Genomic DNA, 20,561 nt, shown 5'->3' with positions numbered 1-20,561 from the left:
CAATATTCAGTAACAGTCACCTTACAGGCAATACAATGGCACTAAATTCATATCTTTCAATAGTTACCCTGAATGTAAATGGGCTAAATGCCCCAATCAAAAGACACAGGCTATCAGATTGGATAAAAAAACAAGACCCAGTGAAATGCTGTCTGCAAGAGACTCATATTAGACCCAAAGACACCCCCAGATGGAAAGTGAGGGGGTGGAAAACCATTTACCATGCTAATGGACACCAAAAGAAAGCTGGGGTGGCAATCCTTATATCAGACAAATTAGATATTAAACCAAAGACTGTAATAAGAGATGAGGAAGGACACTATATCCTACTTAAAGGGTCTATCCAACAAGAAAATCTAACAATTGTAAATATCTATGCTCCTACCATGGCAGCAGCCAATTATAAAAGCCAATTAATAACAAAAACAAAGAAACACATTGACAACAATACGATAATAGTGGGGGACTTTAACACCCCCCTCACTGAAATGGACAGATCATCTAAGCAAACGATCAACAAGGAAATAAAGACTTTAAATGACACACTGGACCAAATGGACTTCACAGATATATTCAGAACATTCCATCCCAAAGCAACAGAATACACATTCTTCTCTAGTTCTCATGGAACATTCTCCAGAGTGGATCACATCTTAGGTCACAAATCAGGTCTCAACTGGTACCAAAAGATTGGGATCATTCCCTGCCTATTTTCAGATCACAGTGCTTTGAAACTAGAACTCAATCACAAGAGGAAAGTCAGAAAGAACTCAAATACATGGAGGCTAAAGAGCATCCTACTAAAGAATGAATGGGTCAACCAGAAAATTAAAGAGGAATTTTAAGAAATCATGGAAACCAATGAAAATGAAAAAATAACTGTTCAAAATCTTTGGGATACAGCAAAGGCAGTCCTAAGAGGAAAGTGTATAGCAATACAAGCCTTTCTCAAGAAACAAGAAAGGTCTCAAATACACAACCTTACCCTACACCTAAAGGAGCTGGAGAAAGAACAGCAAATAAAGCCTAAACCCAACAGGAGAAGAGAAATAATAAAGATCAGAGCAGAAATCAATGAAATAGTAACCAAAAGAACAGTAGAACAGATCAATGAAACTAGGAGCTGGTTCTTTGAAAGAATTAACAAGATTGATAAACCGCTGGCCAGACTCATCAAAAAGAAAAGAGAAATGACCCAAATAAATAAAATCATGAATGAAAGAGGAGAGATCACAGCTAACACCAAAGAAATACAAACAATTATAAGAACATATTATAAGCAACTCTGTGCCAGCAAATTAGATAACCTGGAAGAAATGGATGCATTCCTAGACATGTATCAACTACCAAAACTGAACCAGGAAGAAATAGAAAACCTGAACAGACCTATAACCACTAAGGAAATTGAAGCAGTCATCAAAAATCTCCCAAAAAACAAAAGTCCAGGGCCAGATGGCTTTCCAGGGGAATTCTACCAAACATTTTAAGAAGAGTTAATACGTATTCTTCTGAAACTGTTCCAAAAAATAGAAATGGAAGGAAAACTTCCAAACTCATTTTATGAGGCCACCATTACCTTGATCTCAAAACCAGACAAGACCCCATCAAAAAGGAGAATTACAGGCCAATATCCTTGATGAACATGGATGCAAAAACTCTCACCAAAATACTAGCCAATAGGATCCAACAGTACATTCACAAGATTATTCACCACGACCAAGTGGGATTTATCCCTGGGCTGCAAGTTTGGTTCACATCTGCAAATCAATCAATGTGATACAATACATTAATAAAAGAAAGAATGAGAACCATATGATCCTCTCAATCGATGCAGAAAAAGCATTTGACAAAGTACAGCATCCTTTCATGATCAAAACTCTTCAGAGTATAGGGATAGAGGGTACATAGCTCAATATCATAAAAGTCATCTATGAAAAACCCACAGTGAATATTGTTCTCAATGGGGAAAAACTGAGAGCTTTCCCCCTAAGGTCAGGAACATTGCACGAATGTCCACTATCACCACTGCTATTCAACATAGTATTAGAAGTCCTAGCCACAGCAAACAGACAACAAAAAGAAATAAAAGGCATCCAAATCAGCAAAGAAGAAGTCAAACTCTCTTTTTAGATGATATGAAACTTTATGTGGAAAACCCAAAAGACTCCACCCCAAAACTGCTAGAACTCTTACAGAAATTCAGTAAAGTGGCAGGATATAAAATCAATGCACAGAAATCGGTGACATTCCTATATACCAACAAGAAGACAGAAGAAAGAGAAATTAAGGAGTCGATCCCATTTACAATTGCACCCCAAACCATCAGATACCTGGGAATAAATCTAACCAAACAGGCAAAGGATCTGTACTCAGAAAACTATAAAATACTCATGAAAGAAACTGAGGAAGACAAAAAGAAATGAAAAAAATGTTCCATGCTCATGGATTGGAAGAACAAATATTGTGAAGATGTCAATGCTACCTAGAGCAGTCTACACATGTAATGCAATCCCTATCAAAATACCATCCACTTTTTTCAAAGAAATGGAACAAATAATCCTAAAATTTGTATGGAACCAGAAAAGACCCTGAATAGCCAGAGGAATGTTGAAAGAGAAAAGCAAAGCTGGCAGCATCACAATTCCAGACGTCAGGCTCTATTACAAAGCTGTCATCATCAAGACAGTATGGTACTGGCACAAAAACAGACACCTAGATCAATGGAACAGAACAGAGAACCCAGAAATGGACCCTCAACTCTATGGTCAACTCATCTTTGACAAAGCAGGAAAGAATGTCCAATGGAACAAAGACAGTCTCTTCAACAAATGGTGTTGGGAAAATTGGACAGCCACATGCTGAAGAATGAAACTGGACCATTTCCTTACACCACACACAAAAATAGATTCAAAATGGATGAAAGACCTCAATGTGAGACAGGAGTCCATCAAAATCCTAAAGGAGAACACAGGCAGCAACCTCTTCGACCTCAGCCGCAGCAACTTCTTCCTAGAAACATCGCCAAAGACAAGGGAAGCAAGGGCAAAAATGAACTATTGGGACTTCATCAAGATAAAAAGCTTTTGCAAAGCAAAGGAAACAGTCAACAAAACCAAAAGACAACTGACAGAATGGGAGAAGATATTTGCAAATGACATATCAGATAAAGGGCTGGTATCCAAAATCTATAAACAACTTATCAAACTCAACACCCAAAGTACAAATGGTCCAATCAAGAAAGGGGCGGAAGACATGAACAGACATTTTTCCAAAGAAGACATCCAAATGGCCAACAGACACATGAAAAAGTGCTCAACATCTCTCAGCATCAGGGAAATCCAAATGAAAACCTCAATGAGATACCACCTCACACCAGTCAGAATGGCTAAAATTAACAAGTCAGGAAACGACAGATGTTGGCGGGGATGTGGAGAAAGGGGAACCTTCCTACACTGTTGGTGGGAATGCAAGCTGGTGCAGCCACTCTGGAAAACAGCCTGGAGGTTCCTCACAAAGTTGAAAATAGAGCTATTCTATGACCTAGCAATTGCACTACTGGGTATTTACCCCAAAGATACAAATGTACGGATCCGAAGAGATACGTGCACCTGATGTTTATAGCAGCAATGTCCACAATAGCCAAACTGTGGAAAGAGCCAAGATGTCTATCGACAGATGAATGGATAAAGAAGATGTGGTATACATATGCAAGGGAATATTATGCAGCCATCAAAATGAATGAAATCCTGCCATTTACAACGATGTGGATGGAACTGGAGGGTATTATGCTAAGCGAAATAAGTCAATCAGAGAAAGACATGTATCATATGATCTCACTGATATGGGGAATTCTTAATCTCAGGAAACAAACTGAGTGTTGCTGGAGTGGAGGGGGATGATGGGAGGGATGGGGTGGCTGGGTGATAGACATTGGGGAGGGTGTGTGCTATTGAGCGCTGTGAATTGTGTAAGACTGTTGAATCACAGACCTGTACCTCTGAAACAAATAATATATGTTAAAAAAAAATCCTATCTAATGGATGTAAGTGTATGTGATTAGAGAGCTAAATACCCAAATTTGTTTCATATCAAAGCATCAACTTTGACATCATTGCCCTGCTGCTACTTTCCTTATCTGTCTGGCTGATTGAGAGATAATTTCTTTTAATTAGTAAGATCAGAATTAGTGACCACCCACTTTGGTTTTCTTGGGTCAATCCAGCAAATGTAGACTTTTTGATTACTAGATATATTTTGAACACAGAGTTTGATAATTGTCCTGATCTTACTGCTCTGTTTTCATACAGCTTTTCCTTACTGTAACTTAGATTTGTTTGTTTTTGTTTTATTTTTCAATTGAAACTTAATTTGATTTTTCTAATTTTTTCTCCATTAACTGTTGCCCTGCTCTATTTTTCTGCAGTTGTCTACCCTCACTTTGGACCCAATTCCCATGGTCTTCATTTTCAGACCATTCTTTTTATCTTCTTCTCAGTGGTTATTTTGTTTTATTAATTATTTTTAGGAGATTATTCTCGCCTTAATTCTCCTCTTTCTGTTCTCTCTCTCTCAGATTCATCTTCAGTGGTCACAGTTCCTGCTTCTTTGCTTCTATTTCAGAGCATTCTGATATTTTATCCTAAGTAGTCAAGGTTTCAGATTTCATTGAGCAGATACTTCACAATTTCATTAGAGCTTCTCAATGGGGCAGTATAAGGTGGAATTCATAATTCTTGCTACTAAGACATAAGTGTACATTTGAGTACTTTAGGCCTACATGTGTAGTGCTGACCAAAGTAAACGAATCTCTGGGACTTCCTTCTCACTGTCTTTGGATCTTGCCAGTCTTCTACCATCCTGCAGCAACTTTGAATTAACTTTCATTATGGGCTTGATTTCTCTTCATGTGTGATTGATGATAATAAAGTACATTTCAAGTCATATTAAACTTACATAGATTATATGGGGACATTATTCATGTCTGTTGCTTTTAGCTAGTTATACGTTTGTAGCTTTTAGCATGTTATGTATTGTATTGCTGGGGGGGGAAATTATTTTTTGCCTAGTCTTTTTAATCTTTCTGGCATCAATTTCTCTTTTAGTTTAAGAGTAGCAAAACAGCCTCTGTATTCAGACCATGGTGGCTGTGATTGCTAATATAATGAGTTTAGTTTATGGAAACGGTTCCAAAGTAGCATACAAAGCAATCAGCTGGATACATGAGAGCTTCAAAAAATATGACTCCTTTGTCTCCTAGGCTAACCAAAAACAGCTTGCGCAAAAAAGAAAACTCTGCTTAGAAAATCTATGTGGAGCCTGGAATTTCCATAGCAATATGATTTGATAACTTTCTGATACATCATTTATACTTCAAATAATTCTCTATGTTAATTAGTTGATAGTCACAATATCTCTAGTGCACATGTTATGGTCCACAGAGTAATGTCATGGGATTTTATTTTCTTCCAACATTTTATTATGAAAAATTCAAACCTACAAAAGAGTTGAAAGAAGAGTATAATGAACTTTCTTTAACCCTATGTCTAGATGCAGTAATGTTGTTATTTTGCTATATTTGCTTATTTATATATGTATACCTATGCGTGTGTTTGTGTGTATTTTTGAACTGTTTTATATATTTTATTAGCATTATTTTTTAAAGATTTTATTTATTTATTTGACAGGGAGAGACACAGCAAGAGAGAGAACACAAGCAGAGGGAGTGGGAGAGGGAGAAGTTGGCTTCCCTCTGAGCAGGGAGCCCAATGTGGGGCTCGATCCCAGAACCCTGAGATCATGACCTGAGCCGAAGGCAGATGCTTAACCAACGGAGCCACCCAGGCTTCCCTATTTTTTTTTTTTAAGATTTATTTATTTAGAGAGAGTGAGCAGGGGTAGGGGCAGAGGAAGAGGGAGAGAGAATCTCAAGCCGACTCCACACTGAACGCGGAGCCCAGTGTGGGGCTTGATCTCATGACTCTGAGATCATGACCTGAGCTGAAATCATGAGTCAAATGCTTAACTGACTGATCCCCCCCAAGTGCCCCTTGAATTATTTTAAAGTGTAAGATATGAAACTTTGTGCTGAAATCTTTCAGAATACATTTCCTACCAATAAGCATATTCTTTGATAACAACATTCTAAAAATTACTTTATGATTCCTTATTCATAAATGTGGTTAAATTATTATCATCACTTTCCTTTCTACTTCTGATATCCACTGTTCTTAAATTATGTCTAATGAAGAGAACCCAGAATTAGATACCCTATATTTCAATTAATTTTAGTTCTTATTACTACACTGTGACTGGACGGAAGATTTTCTTTTTTCCCTTTCAGAAAGAAAAAGTAGCTTCTCTACTCATACAAAATTGTGCTTGCTTTTTATTGTGGGTCAGATTCCAGAATAGATTTTTTAGGTGATTTGTGAGCACTTAGATGAGGAAGAGGTGATCACCAGTAAAACTGGAAACCAGTATTCTTACTTTATTTCCTAGTAGATTATTGTATCGGGGAAATGCAGTAAACACTTGGTTTCCCCTGAAGTAATTGTCATATATAACACTTGTAGTTCGAGTGGAGAGCAATATAACTCGGGGGGAGTTTTCTGATGGCTGAAGATATTTATTATTTGACCTTTTATAGAAAAATTTGCCCATCCTTTATCTAGAATCTTATTCTATTATGTTAGTTTGTATGTGTGACTATATCTAAATCTATGTGAAAAGGGCAATTAAAAAATTGTTGAATAATTATGAGGCACTTGGATATGTTCAAGAATAACTGTAATGGGGGCTCCTGGCTGGCTCAGTTGGTGGAGTGTGTGACTCTGGATCTTGGGCTTTTGGGTTTGAACCCCACATTGGGTGTAGAGATTATTTAAAATTAAAACCTTAAAAAAAAAACTAGTGCAATGAATTTCTCTGGGTGAAATAGTATAACTTTTGGATGATTTTAAAACAGATCTTAAAAGATATGGAGTCACAATTGAAATTTTGAAAATAATTTTAAGGTTAGGTTTACGTTGGTTCATTGTCCTCCAGTTCAGATATCAGTGATCTGGGAATCAAACTCTGGGCCTTGTATCTGACTTACTGACTCACTGGGTTACAGTTTAATGTTTTTTTTTTTTTTTTTTTTAATGGTTAATTAAATACATTTAGAACTCTTTGGAAAGGAAGCATCTGAAAAGTATGAAAGCATTTCCGAATCACGTTTACGTGTATTAGGTACCTATATGTGCAGGTTGTAATGAGGAATGTTATATAGTAAGGATGGAGAATAGCAAAGACATTGTGTTTAGTTTTTCATAAAGGGTTTGAGATGTTTTTCATATATTTTTATATGTATATTTTAACTTTTCTACCTAAGCTTCTTGAGACTATATTTGGACCGTATAACCTAGATATTTCTTACATTTAATGTGAGCAGATACACTTAACACCATGATATTTGCTGAATATTTTAATGGCCATTCTTTATTGGCAGTAATACCTCAAGTAGTTGACCAGAGCCTTTATGTTCATTTAATTCTACTTTGTAATTCTACTTTTCCTGTGATTTTTCTGGACTATCACAATGTGAGGATCAACTGTGTTTACTGAAATTCGAATTGTGTCATGTGGGGGTTTGTTTCAAGTTTGGAAGTCTCTTAAGAAGTCTGACTCATCTTGCCCTCTTTCCTCAGCTTGCAGCCGTTTGTGATGTATTTGTGGAAAACTATGTCCCTGGCAAACTATCTGCCATGGGCCTGGGGTATGAAGATATAGACAAGATTGCGCCTCACATCGTCTACTGTTCCATCACAGGTATTTTGACCCCACACCCTTGTCAGTGAGTAGATTTTCCAGTTATTGGGTTTCTTTGTCCATGTAAGAAACCTCTTGCTAGTGTTGGTTTTCTTGAAGTGATTCTGCTCTCCCTAGCCCTCACCTTTCAATTAATCGTTAAAGAATATTAACTGAAATGAAGATTTTTCCTATATTTATTGGCTGTTTGTATTTCTTTTTTTTTTTTTTAAAGATTTTATTTATTTATTTATTTGAAAGAGAGAGACACAGCGAGAGAGGGAACACGAGCAGGGGGAGTGCGAGAGGGAGAAGCAGGCCTCCCGCCGAGCAGGGAGCCCGATGTGGGGCTCGATCCTAGGACCCGGGATCATGACCTGAGCCGAAGGCAGATGCTCAATGACTGAGCCACCCAGGCGCCCCTTGGCTGTTTGTATTTCTTCTTGAATTGTATGCCTATAGTTTTTTGCCAGTTTTTCTATTGATATTTTACAGACATTTATAAAGTACTGTTATTAATTCATATGTAGAATTGTAGGTGCAATATTAGTTGGCTGTAGGGTAGCACAGGAAATCAACATATCCCTTTAATTTATTCACAAGTGTTAAGCCCCAGGTGAAGGAAAAGAGTGCTATAAAGTCCTCCAGATTGTTTAGCTGGGGAATGTTGTGGGTGTTTGTGTGTGTGTGTGTGTATGTATGTGTATTTAGGTCCAAGGAAAAAAGGTTATCATATTAGTTAAACATTTTTAAGCACTTAACTATTAATTAGGGATGCAATATAGAAAAGTGGCTCGAAAATTCTGAGTTTAATTTTAGTTTTTATCTAATTAGTTTTTAATTAATAGTTTTTATCAGAAAAATTCCTAATATTTGCAGTCTTTATTCATCTACCAAATATTTACAGCAGGCCTATGATTTGCCAGGCAATATTCTAAGGTTCTGGGATGTGGCAGTGAATAGTACATATTTATGCTCTCATGGAGGTTTGCATTATAGGTTAGGGAGATAGTAAATAAATGAACATATTCTTTAGTCTTTTTTGTAATTGAGGCCGGTAGTGATAAGGGCTAAAGAGAAATAAAGTAGGGCAAGAGGGATAGGGTGAGGAGGAGCTATTTTATACTTGGAGATAAGAGAAGGCTCCCTTGGGGGCGCCTGGGGGGCTCCGTTGGTTAAGCGCCTGCCTTTCGCTCAGGTCATGATCTGGGGTCCTGGATTGAGCTCCGTGTTGAGCTCCATGCTCAGCAGGGAGCCTGCTTCTCCCTTTCCTTCTGCCCCTTCCCCCGCATGCTTTTTTCCTCTCTCTCAAATGAATAAATAAAAAAAAAAGAAGACTCCCTTGATAAAGTGACATTTGAGCAGAGACCTGGATGAAGTAAAGGAGTGAATCATGTGGATATCGGCAAAGATGGCTTCAGGAAGGAGAAACAGCAAGTGCAAAGGACGTAAGGCAGGAATGTGCTGGGCATATTTGAGGACCATCAAGGGTGGCTGAAGCAGAGTGAGCCAAGGGGAATGTAACAGGAAGAAAAACAGGGAGATGTTGGTTAGCAAGATCACGAAGAGCTTGTTAGAAACTCTTAAGGAATTTGGCTTTTAACTTTGAATAAGTTTGTAAGTTAATGGAGTGTTTTGAACAGAAGAATGATACGATCTGACATATTTTTAAAAGAATCACTTTAGCTACTGTGGTGAGAATAGACTGTAGAGGACAAGGGTAGAAGTGGAAGAACAATTGTGAAGCTATTGAACTACTCCAGGCTAGAGATGCTGGTGGCTTGAATTAGGGTAGGAGTGGTGGAGGTGGTTGAGGAGCGATAGGATTAAAACTGTTTCTTTATTAGTCATAAAGTAATAATAACCAAAATACTCCTGTTTCTATGCATTCAGGTTACTTGAGATATAATAGTACTTTGACTATGACATATTACTTTAGTATAAATAATGCTTTTCACAGTATAATTATGTAGTGCTTTTTTATATAAATTAAGCTATAACTGCAATTTTTGGTTGGTATTATTTTAGAGAGGATGATGAGCCCAGTGATCATTAACTTCTCTACTGAATCAGCATGAGGGACAGGGTCTGTACATAGTAGATGACTCTTTCCTGCTAAATCTGACTCTTTCTTAGATGTACTATTTTATAGATACGTAATCACACTTCAATTTTTATGTCTATATATCAATATTTATATGTGTCAGAGAGGAAAAGATTTTTCCTTAAAAATCTCACAGTCCAGTGGAAATATGGAGGTCTAAATTACTAGAATAGGTAAAATATTAATTATGTTCAAATTACCTTGTATCATAAAAATGCTACATAACTAGCAAATGCGAAGTCTTCTATGACAGTAAGTATTTATTTCTCATTCCCATGAATTTGCATTGGCTGAGGTTCAGCTGATCCAGACTGGTTAGATTCCAAGTTTCGGGTTGGGGGCCTGGTGTGCTCTACCTGTCTCTTATACTCCTTGGACCTGTGGCTACCAAATGCATGTTTTCTTCATAGTGAAAGGCAAGAGTACAAGAGAATGAGCCTAACCTCACAAGCACGTTTAAAGCATTAGCTCACATCCCATTTGCTTAACATTCCTTTGGTCAAGGCAAGTCACTCAACCAAGCCCAATACCAATGCATGGTGAAATATATTCTACTCTTGTGGCAGCAACTACAGAGTTACATGGCAAGGTGTGGATTTCAAGAGGGGTAAAGATTAGGAATAATAATGTATTTTATCACGTCCTCCAGCCAAACAAAATGCTAATCTACGTGAGGGGCACCTGGGTGGCTCAGTCGGTTAAGCATCTGACTTCAGCTCAGGTCATGATATCAGGGTCTTGGGATGGAGCTCCACGTCGGGCTGCCGGCTCCCCACTCGGCGGGGAGTCTGCTTCTCCTCTCCCTCTGCCCCTTCCCCTGCTTCTGCGCTCTGTCTCTCGAATAAATAAATAAAATCTAAAAAACAAACAAACAAACAAAAACCTACTCCACTTGGGAAGCCTTACAGTTCCCAAAGTTTCACATCTATCACTGACTATAGTTAAAGCCAAAGTTCTGGGTCCTGGCTTGTGGTTAGAGAATCTCTGCGTTTTCTTCCAGTTCTCAGATCCCATATTAACATTTTAGTGTGTCAAAGGGCCTTGTAGATAGATTGTATAATGCAGAAGTTCTCAGCTATGGGGAGAGTGGGGATTTTGATATGCTTTTCAGTGATAGGGATGGGGGGAATAAGGAGGTGATGGGGAGAGGCCTTTGCAGTCTGAACAAGCACCTTTCATAATTCTGTAATCCTCTACATCACCATCTCCTGACAATCATGAGAAAAACATCCATACAGTTCATTCTACTTTATTTCCTGATAAGGAAACAGGTTCAGAATGTCCAAGGGACCTCTGGTCACACAGCTATTTAATGCCACACGGCTTTAAAACTCAGGCGTCTTGACTAAATATTAAGTGCCTCTATGCTTTCCATATTTAGACGTTTATCATTGTTATGTGTTATATTGTTATAACTTATATTTTTATGTGATGACATGGACTTTCTGATTACAAGACACTGAACAGCTTGACTTGAGAATAGTATATTCTTGCTCTTCTCTCTCATTTGTTGTTAATCATATTTACTCATCAGGGAGTCTAAATGTCAACAGAATCTTTGGAAGCAGAGGTCATTTATGAGTCATGAATTTGGGTGTATATAAAGTAAGGGCCACCTCTTTTGTAAAAGTTTGATATTCTTGGTAATCAGTGTTTGTTTTTGATATTTTTTAATAAGACTGATTAGATCAGTCTAAAGTTGCACATGTTATGATTGGGATCCTAGACTTTCCTGATGTTTCCCAGTGGCATTAGTGTTCTGTCAGTGCTGTCCAAGCCCAAATAGTCTGTTCTCACTCACATGTTGGCCTTATTGCTGATGAGAGTAATCTTAGAATGGTTGGGAGATTTATTTTAATGCACTCTGACAGTTGTGTGGTTGAGATTGCCTCAGTCTGTGAAATCTGGTCTGCAGGACAAGAATGTTAGACTGATCACAAGGGAGGAAGGACCGGATTCTTTTTGTTAGCAAAGTCCTCTTATCATTTCAGAGTATGAACATTAGGGGGCAGTGTTTAAAAAGCTATAATTCACTAGGAATTACTTTTTGAGAAAACTTGTGTTTCCTCTATACCAGTGGGTAGAGAAAATCTCTGAAAAGGTATATTTATATTTTTAAAGAAGTTTTGTTTTTTAAACTGACCGTTCTCTACCTCTCTATACTTTTAGAAGTATAATGATATTCTCCATGGTGCTTTAATTTTAAGTTGTACCTTCTCTCCTTTGTTTCTTCTGAGCATGTTATTAATTATAAAAACTTAGCAGTAAAAATCCTCTCTACCACATTTTAAAATATTTACTTTTTTCTTATTAACTTCATTACTCTTTTTTCCTAGAAGGATAAACATTGCATTATTGATTAGACTAATTTTGTGGAAGGAACATTGTGTATGCCCTTTAATAATTTTTTGGGGGTTGGGAAAGGGCTTTGCAAAGTACCTTTCTGATTTTTGTGAATTCCCCAAAGGCATTTTCTTAATCTCTGTCCTTGTATGGACAGATTACAGGATTCTGCTTGAGGATAGGTCCTCAAGAGGGACCTCAAAACTCATATCAAAGAGAATATTTTAGAGAGTTAGACCCATTCTTTAGTTTTAAATAGAAAAAAAGTCTGAGAGCTCTAAGACAGTTTTAAGGAAGAACCTGGTAGGCACATTTGCCCTGTTAGATATAAAGACTGATACAACCTATAGTAATAAGACGGTGTGGTATTAGTATGAGGATAAAGAAATACATCGATGGAACAGAATAGAGAGCTCAAACATGCTGGCATATGTATGGAAACATGTTTTTTAGGGCTTATACTCTAGATCATTAAAGAATAGAATATGCAGTAATTGATGGTAGAACATTGGTTATCCTTATGGGGAAAGATAAAATTCATCTTGAGTTTATTCTGTGTAGTAACATAATGTTGATTTAAGCTCTAAATATAAAAAGTAAAACTTTAAAACTTTTAGAAAACAGTATAGGACAATGTCTTTATGACCTTAGGGCAGGGAAGAATTTTGTAGACAGCATACGAAAAGTATAAACTACAACGGAAGAGATTGATAAACTCGACTACTTATTAAAATGAAAAACTTTTGTGCATCAAAAGCCACCATAAAAAGTCAAGGAGCTGAGTCACAGATCCTTGGAAGATAACTGACAAAGGATTAATAACCAGAATATATTAAAAATTCCTTTAAATCAGATAGAAAAAAAGAGAAACAATTCAATGGACAAATGGGCAAGCTCCAGAAAAGGAAACCTGAATGGCCGTAAAAAGTTACTCAGGCTCAGTAGTTTTTAGAAAAGTGCAAATTACACTGTATGTTAACTAACGAAAATTTAAATAAAAAAAGAAAAATGCAAATTAAAACAAGAATAATATTCCGCTTCACACCTATCCGCTTCACACCTAAGAGATTGACAGACATTTAAAGTCTGACACTACCAAGTGTGGATGAAGCAAAGGAATCCGTGAACATTGCTGGAGGACTGATACCCATGTTGGAAAATGATATCCATGTTGGGAGCAATTTGGCAAGCTCTTTTGAGATTGTACACGAATCTACCCTATGATCTCTAGTTTCACTTTCAGGTACGTTCCTATAGAAAGTCTCGAACATATGCATGAGGGGACATGAAGAATGTTCATAGCAGCATTGTTTGTAATAGCAAAAAGGTGAAAATATGAGATGAAGTATATTTCAGTAGGAAAATGGTTAAATGTGTAATATAATGAATGGGATACCATGAAGCAGTGGAAAGAGTATGAAATCAACTAGATGAATTTTCCAAACATAAAATTCAGTGAAGAAAGCAAGTTATAAAAGCTGATATGCAGGATGATACTATTTATGTAGAGTTAAGATAATAAAAATTGTATATATTTTTTAGTAATTCACTTAAGTATGGTTAAAATATAAAGACATGCATGGTAGTGAAAAATACTAAATTTAAGAGAATGATTACCCCTGGGAAGTGGGGAGGGAGGGATATGGGACAGGGAAGGGACATACACACAGGACTTCAACTATATTTGCCAAATATGCAAGCATATTTGTTATATTATTCTGTATACCCTTTTATGCTCAATATAACAAAAGATCCAGAAATACCCAAATAACTCCCTCCCACCCTCCCTCCCTCCCTCCCTTCCTCTGTCTCCCTTCTCCCACTCCAATGCATATTTCTTGAGCTTCTGTATTTCCTGGCTTTGTTGAGTGTACAGGATGAACAATGCAGACATCATTTCTGCCTTTAGGAGCTTACAGCCTAGTGTTAGAGACATTTTATAAAGAAGTTAAAAAAATCGTATGGCATGTACTAATAAATTGTGTTGTTATGAAAGAATCAAACAAGGTACTGTGACAGAGATGGAGGAGGGGATGCATAGTGTGAATGGGATGGTCAGAAAAGGCCTTTCTGGGGAGTTATCATTTGATAGACCTAAAATATGAGAAGGAATCAGCCATTCAAAGATCAAAAGGAGGAGCATTTCAGGTAGCAAGAACCCCATGTGCAAAGGTCCTGAGGTAGGAAGGATCTAAATTCCTTTAAAAGCCTAAGAGAAAGCCAATGTGCCTGAAATACCAAAACACAATCAGAATGCTTGAGAAGACACTGTATAGGGGTGCAAATGCTATGGCATACTGGGAAGGATTTGAGCAGGAGAGGGATATGATCCAGATTACATTAAAAATAATCTTTAAAATAGGTAGGAATCAAATACTGATTAACTCACAGAAGAACTTCATTATAAACATTGAACATAGAATTATGCAGCCATAAAAAAGGATGAGGTCTGCCATTTGTGATATCATGAGTGGACCTAGAGCATTATGCTAAGTGAAAGAAGTCAGAAAATGACAAATACCATATGATTTCACTCATATGTGGAAACTAAGAAACAAAACAAATGAATAAATAAACAAAAAGCAGAATCAGACCTAGAAATAGAACAAACTGATACTTGCAGGGGATGGAGAGTGGGTGGGCAAAATAGGTGAAGGGGAGTGGGAGGTACAGGCTTCCAGATATGGAATGAATACATCATGGGAATAAAAGGCATGACACAGGGAATATAATCAACAATATTGTAATAGCATTGCATGGGGATAGAAGCTAACTACATTTGTGAGCGTAACATAATGTATAGAGAAGTTGAATCACTATGTTGTGCACCTGAAGCTAATGTAATGTTATGTGTCAACTATACTAAAAAAAAAAAAAACCAAAACTGACAAACTTCTAGTCATACTGATCAAGATAAAAAGAGAGAAGATACAAAGTTAATCAATATCAGGAATGAAAGAAGGGCCATCACTTATAACAACAAAGACATTAAAAGGATATCAACAGAATATTACAAATAACTCTATGCCCATGAATTCAAAAACTGAAATGAAATAGAACAGAATAAATCCTTAGAGGACACAAAGTACCAAAACTCACTCAAGAAGAAATAATGTGAATTGTGCTATATCTATTAGAGAAATTAAATTTTTAGTTAAACACCCTTTGGAAAAAACTTCAGGCCCAGATGGTTTCACTGGTGAATCTTACCAAACATTGAGTAAGAAATACTACCAATTCTCTACACAGTCTCTTCCAGAAAATAGAAAAGGAGGGAATACTTCCAAACTCCTTTTATGAGGCCAGCATTGCCCTGATTCCAAACCGAAGACATTTCAGTTAAGGAAAACCAAAGACCAATATCCCTCATGAACATGGAAGTAAAAATACTCAACAAACTATGAACAAATTGAATCCAGCAGTATATAAAGTGATAATACATCACAATCGAGTGGGATTCATCCCAGGAATGTAGGCCGGTCAACTTTCAAAATCTATGCTAACTGTATTAGCGCACAAAAGAAGGACATATGAGAAGAGCTGCATGACCTTTGGCTTTGGCATGACTTTAGATATATGATGACAAGAGCATGATCCACTTGGCCATCAGAAGGAGTGTAGTACTGATTCATACTACTGTATGGATGAACCTCAAAAACATCAAGGTGCATGAAAAAGGCCAGATGCAAATAGGTATTGTCTGATTCCATTTATATGAAATGTCTAAGAAAAGACAAATTTATAAGCTGGAAAGCAGATCAGTGGTTGCCTAAGGCTGGAGATGGGCTTGGGGGATTAACTGCAAAGAAGCACAAGGAAACTTTTTAGATTGTGGTGATGTTTGTAAAACTCTATATGTTGATTTATGGACTTTCAGTGGGTGTATTTAATGCTGTATAAATTATATTTTCATAAAACTGTTTAAAAAGGTAAAAAAAAAAAAATTGGACCTTGAAAGAAAGTTCATGTTCCAGAGAGTAGTGATTAAGATAAAATTTCTTTAAGACCTCAATGTGAGACAGGAGTCCCATCAAAATCCTAGAGGAGAACACAGGCAGCAACCTCTTTGACCTCAGCCGAAGCAACTTCTTCCTAGAAACATCGCCAAAGGCAAGGGAAGCAAGGGCAAAAATGAACCCTTGGGACTTCATCAAGATAAAAAGCTTTTGCAAAGCAAAAGAAACAGTCAACAAAACCAAAAGACAACCGACAGAATGGGAGAAGATATTTGCAAATGACATATCAGATAAAGGGCTAGTATCCAAAATCTATAAAGAACTCATCAAACTCAACACCCAAAGAACAAAGAATCCAATCAAGAAATGGGCAGAAGGCATGAACAGACATTTTTCCAAAGAAGACATCCAAATGGCCAACAGACACATGAAAAAGTGCTCAATATCGCTCAGCATCAGGGAAATCCAAATCAAAACCTCAGTGAGATACCACCTCACACCAGTCAGAATGGCTAAAATTAACAAGTCAGGAAACGACAGATGTTGGTGGGGTTGCGGAGAAAGGGGAACCCTCGTACACTGTTGGTGGGAATGCAAGCTGGTGCAGCCACTCTGGACAGCAGTATGGAGGTTCCTCAAAAAGTTGAAAATAGAGCTATCATATGATCCAGCAGTTGCACTACTGGGTATTTACCCCAAAGATACAAAAGTAGGGATCCGAAAGGGTACGTGCACCCCGATGTTTATGGCAGCAATGTCCACAATAGCCAAACTGTGGAAAGAGCCAAGATGTCCATCGACAGATGAATGGATAAAGAAGAAGTGGTATATATATACAATGGAATATTATGCAGCCATCAAAAGGAATGAGATCTTGCCATTTGCAACGACGTGGATGGGACTGGAGGGTATTATGTTGAGTGAAATAAGTCAAACAGAGAAGGACGTGTATCATATGATCTCACTGATATGAGGAATTCTTAATCGCAGGAAACAAACTGAGGGTTGCTGGAGTGGGGGGTGGGGTGGGAGGGATGGGGTGACTGGGTGATAGACACTGGGGAGGGTATGTGCTCTGGTAAGCGCTGTGAATTGTGCAAGACTGTTGAATCTCATATCTGTACCTCTGAAACAAATAATGCAATATATGTTAAGAAAAAAAAAAGAAGAAGAAGAAGGTAGCGGGAGGGGAAGAATGAAGCGGGGGAAACCGGAGGGGTAGACGAACCATGAGAGACGATGGACTCTGAAAAACAAACAGGGTTCTAGAGGGGAAGGGGGTGGGAGGATGGGTTAGCCTGGTGGTGGGTATTGAGGAGGGCACATTCTGCATGGAGCACTGGGTGTTATGCACAAACAATGAATCATGGAACACTTCATCTAAAACTAATGATGTAATGTATGGGGATTAACATAAGAATAAAAAAAAAGATAAAATTTCTTTAGATTACTGAAGAAATCACCATACCTCCATAGTGTCAGTAGCAGAGAACGGTGAGCCCAAATGGCTGTGACAAATCATCCAGCGACTGCATCCAACATTCATATCATGGCAACGACAGTACAAAACAAAACACTGCTGCACTTGGATTCTTAGGGAGTGAGTTAGTCTGTGTGTGTGTATATATATTCTCATCATTTTCTGCATATTCACTACATAACCGCATCTCTTAAAGAAGAATAACTAGAAGCCTGCTTGCACTGTAAATCCATAAACATGTTGAAGGGGAGAAAAAGAAGGAAGGAAGGAAAGGCAGGAGGAATGGATGGAGGGAGAGGGGGATGGAAGAAAGAAGAGAAGGAAGGAAAGAGAAAGATTCAAAGTTGAGTCAAATGGAATAACAATGAGCAAGTTTTTTGTTGTTGTTGTTGTTGTTGTTTAACCTCTAAAAATTGTAGTCCAGTTTAGTTCACATGACATTCACATGGCAGTAAGCATCATTTCTAGATTGAATAAATAATCAGTATGGATATGACATTAAAAGGGTCCTTACAGTCAAAATAATTGGAAACTACTGGTCTAAATTATGAATGTACCCTGTTCTTTCAGGAAATGTTTTTTCTCCAGAAATTCAGAGTATTGTGGCCATCTGTCCAACTTTATAGTCAATGATCCCCAGCAAAAGTGTGGTTTGACATATTTACCATTTCATACCAAACTCATTATTTAAACAAATAGTGACACCATCTCTGCAGGGGAAGAGAAACTTAGCACATAAATACAAGGTTTCAAAACACAGCCCATAAAGCTAGGGACTGAGATTATATTTTGTCTGTAGACATGGACTGCCTCCAGAAAGTGACTTTATGCCTTTATGCCCAAAGGGAATAACCTTTTTATCTTTAAATACTTCTTTTTACCCTTACACATATAACAGATGTGTTGTACAAGTTGGACTCAGTGGAGTAGAAGCAGAAACTTTATTCTCTCCCACCCTACCTCTGCAACCTGCACTCTTGACTCATTTTCATTGCTCATGGATGAAATCCCAGACAAGTCCTATAGATTTTTTTCCTGCTTGTTTCATTTAAAGTATTAAAAAAATCCAGCCCAATCTAAAACCATAACTACAGACCCTTGTGCAGTTTATGACTTTTTCCTTTCCGTAACTTGGGCTTGCCTTTTTGGGGACCTGGGGAGAGAGAGAGAGAGAGGTGGGGTGGGGGGAGAGAGAGAAAGAGAGAGAGAGTGTGTGTGTGTGTGTGTGTGTTGGAAGGTGATAGTTTCTTCATTCTTCCATGATTCTTCTCTTCCCTATTGCTAGCTGCTGTGTATAATTCCTTCAGAGTCAGTCCCTCTTAGGGAAAGGGAAGTGAGTTAATGGGTACACAAAAAGCCTTTAGTTGACTGGTGTAGTTGGAACCCTGCATTGGAGACTTCTGTGTGCCTGAAGCTCAGTTGCTGGCTCTTTGTCTTGTGGGGAGCTTTGTAGGATCCTGAGACCTCAGACTGCAGTTCTTCCCCATCAGCCCCTGTCTTTTTGTGGTCCTCTGTACACAGACTATTTAGGTCACATGATCCTATAGGCAGTCCCTATGGGTAGAATTCCTTTTAAGTGAGTAGTTCTGCTCTTCTGATGGTCCGCTTGGCTCATTGGGCATACTGCCTCTTTCTCTTCTTCATCATTGGTGGGAGGGCAATTTACTTCCAAACCTATTACTTTCGCTGCGTTTAACTGATGAAACCATAACCTCTTGCTTTTGGTATGTTTTTAGGCAACAAGTCAAGTCCTTAGGTAATTTCAAGTTCTCAGAACTCAGGCCAAGACCTCAGATGCTTTTTTTTTTAAGGTTTTGTTTTTATTTATTTGACAGAGAGACACAGCGAGAGAAAGAGAGAGAGAGAGCACAAGCAGGGGGAGTGGGAGAGGGAGAAGCAGGCTTCTTGTGGAGCAGGGAGCCTGATGCGGGGCTCTATCCCAGGGCCCTGGGATCATGACCTGAGCCGAAGGCAGATGCTTACCGACTGAGCCACCCAGGCACCCCTCAGATGCTTTTTTTTGAAGTCTCCCTCAAGTGGCTTGAAGTAAAGGGGAGGCAGTTTGCCCTCCCCTGTGGCAGGGTGAAACGCATAGCATGCTGGCAATTCTTTCTAAGAAAACCCTTGCTAAAGGTCTTATTTGCCTGTCTACCTTGCATACCCTCAAATGGATGACAAGCTAAGGGTAGCAAAACTGGTTTCATACTATTTTAGCATCACCCATACTGGTGTTCTGGCACTTAGGGCATTCTTTTTGGGTTTGAAGCCTCAGATGAACTGAGACAAGAGAGTTCCATTTGAACATTCTTTAACTCAAATTTTGTTAAATATGTTTTTTGGGTGGTAATGAATAATACTAAGTAGAACAAACCTGAGATATCTGTCTTCAAAATTTTTAAGTATGAAAGGATAATATTTAATGATAAAAGTGTTTTGACTGATTTCATATGCATTTTCAAATATTTAAACACAAGTGCAAAGGTCAAGGTTTTCCATATACATAATTTCTAAATAAAGATATTTTCCCAATAGCAAATACTGCTTTAAAGCTGATACTGAGTTGTTACTGGATATAAGGAACATTATGATAGTTTCCCTTGGGAACTCTTTATGAAACTGTGAAATTAAGAAAATCTATTGGACTGGAACATGAACAAAATGACTTCCATTATGTTAAAAGAGACAAAATTGCTCTTCTTAAAAGAGTTCTGCTGGGTGTATTTATGAATATGCAGTGAGTACTATCTCATGGCACAATTTTTTACATAAACGTATATTTGATCTACTCCAGTCCCCAGTTACTTTTATTTTTCATATACTATTGATCAATAAAAGAGGAATTCAATATTTGAGAAGGAGGTTGAGCTGTATTCTCAATGCTTTGCAATTC

The 20,561-nt window shown here is 37.8% G+C and overlaps 1 protein-coding gene across 1 annotated transcript in view; it reads left to right on the top strand.

The window, feature by feature from the left end:
- SUGCT (succinyl-CoA:glutarate-CoA transferase) overlaps positions 1-20,561 on the top strand; it is a 780,750-nt gene that overhangs the window by 38,182 nt on the left and 722,007 nt on the right. Inside the window, exon 6 of the mRNA XM_035026545.1 lies at positions 7,689-7,834. Within this exon, the coding sequence (XP_034882436.1) occupies positions 7,689-7,834 (146 nt within the window). The remainder of the gene's footprint in view (positions 1-7,688; positions 7,835-20,561) is intronic.

This window comes from Mirounga leonina, unplaced genomic scaffold (genome assembly GCF_011800145.1).
Source record: "Mirounga leonina isolate KUSES-001 unplaced genomic scaffold, KU_Mleo_1.0 Mir_199, whole genome shotgun sequence".
NCBI lineage: Eukaryota > Metazoa > Chordata > Mammalia > Carnivora > Phocidae > Mirounga > Mirounga leonina.
This window is presented reverse-complemented; position numbering and strand designations above follow the sequence as displayed.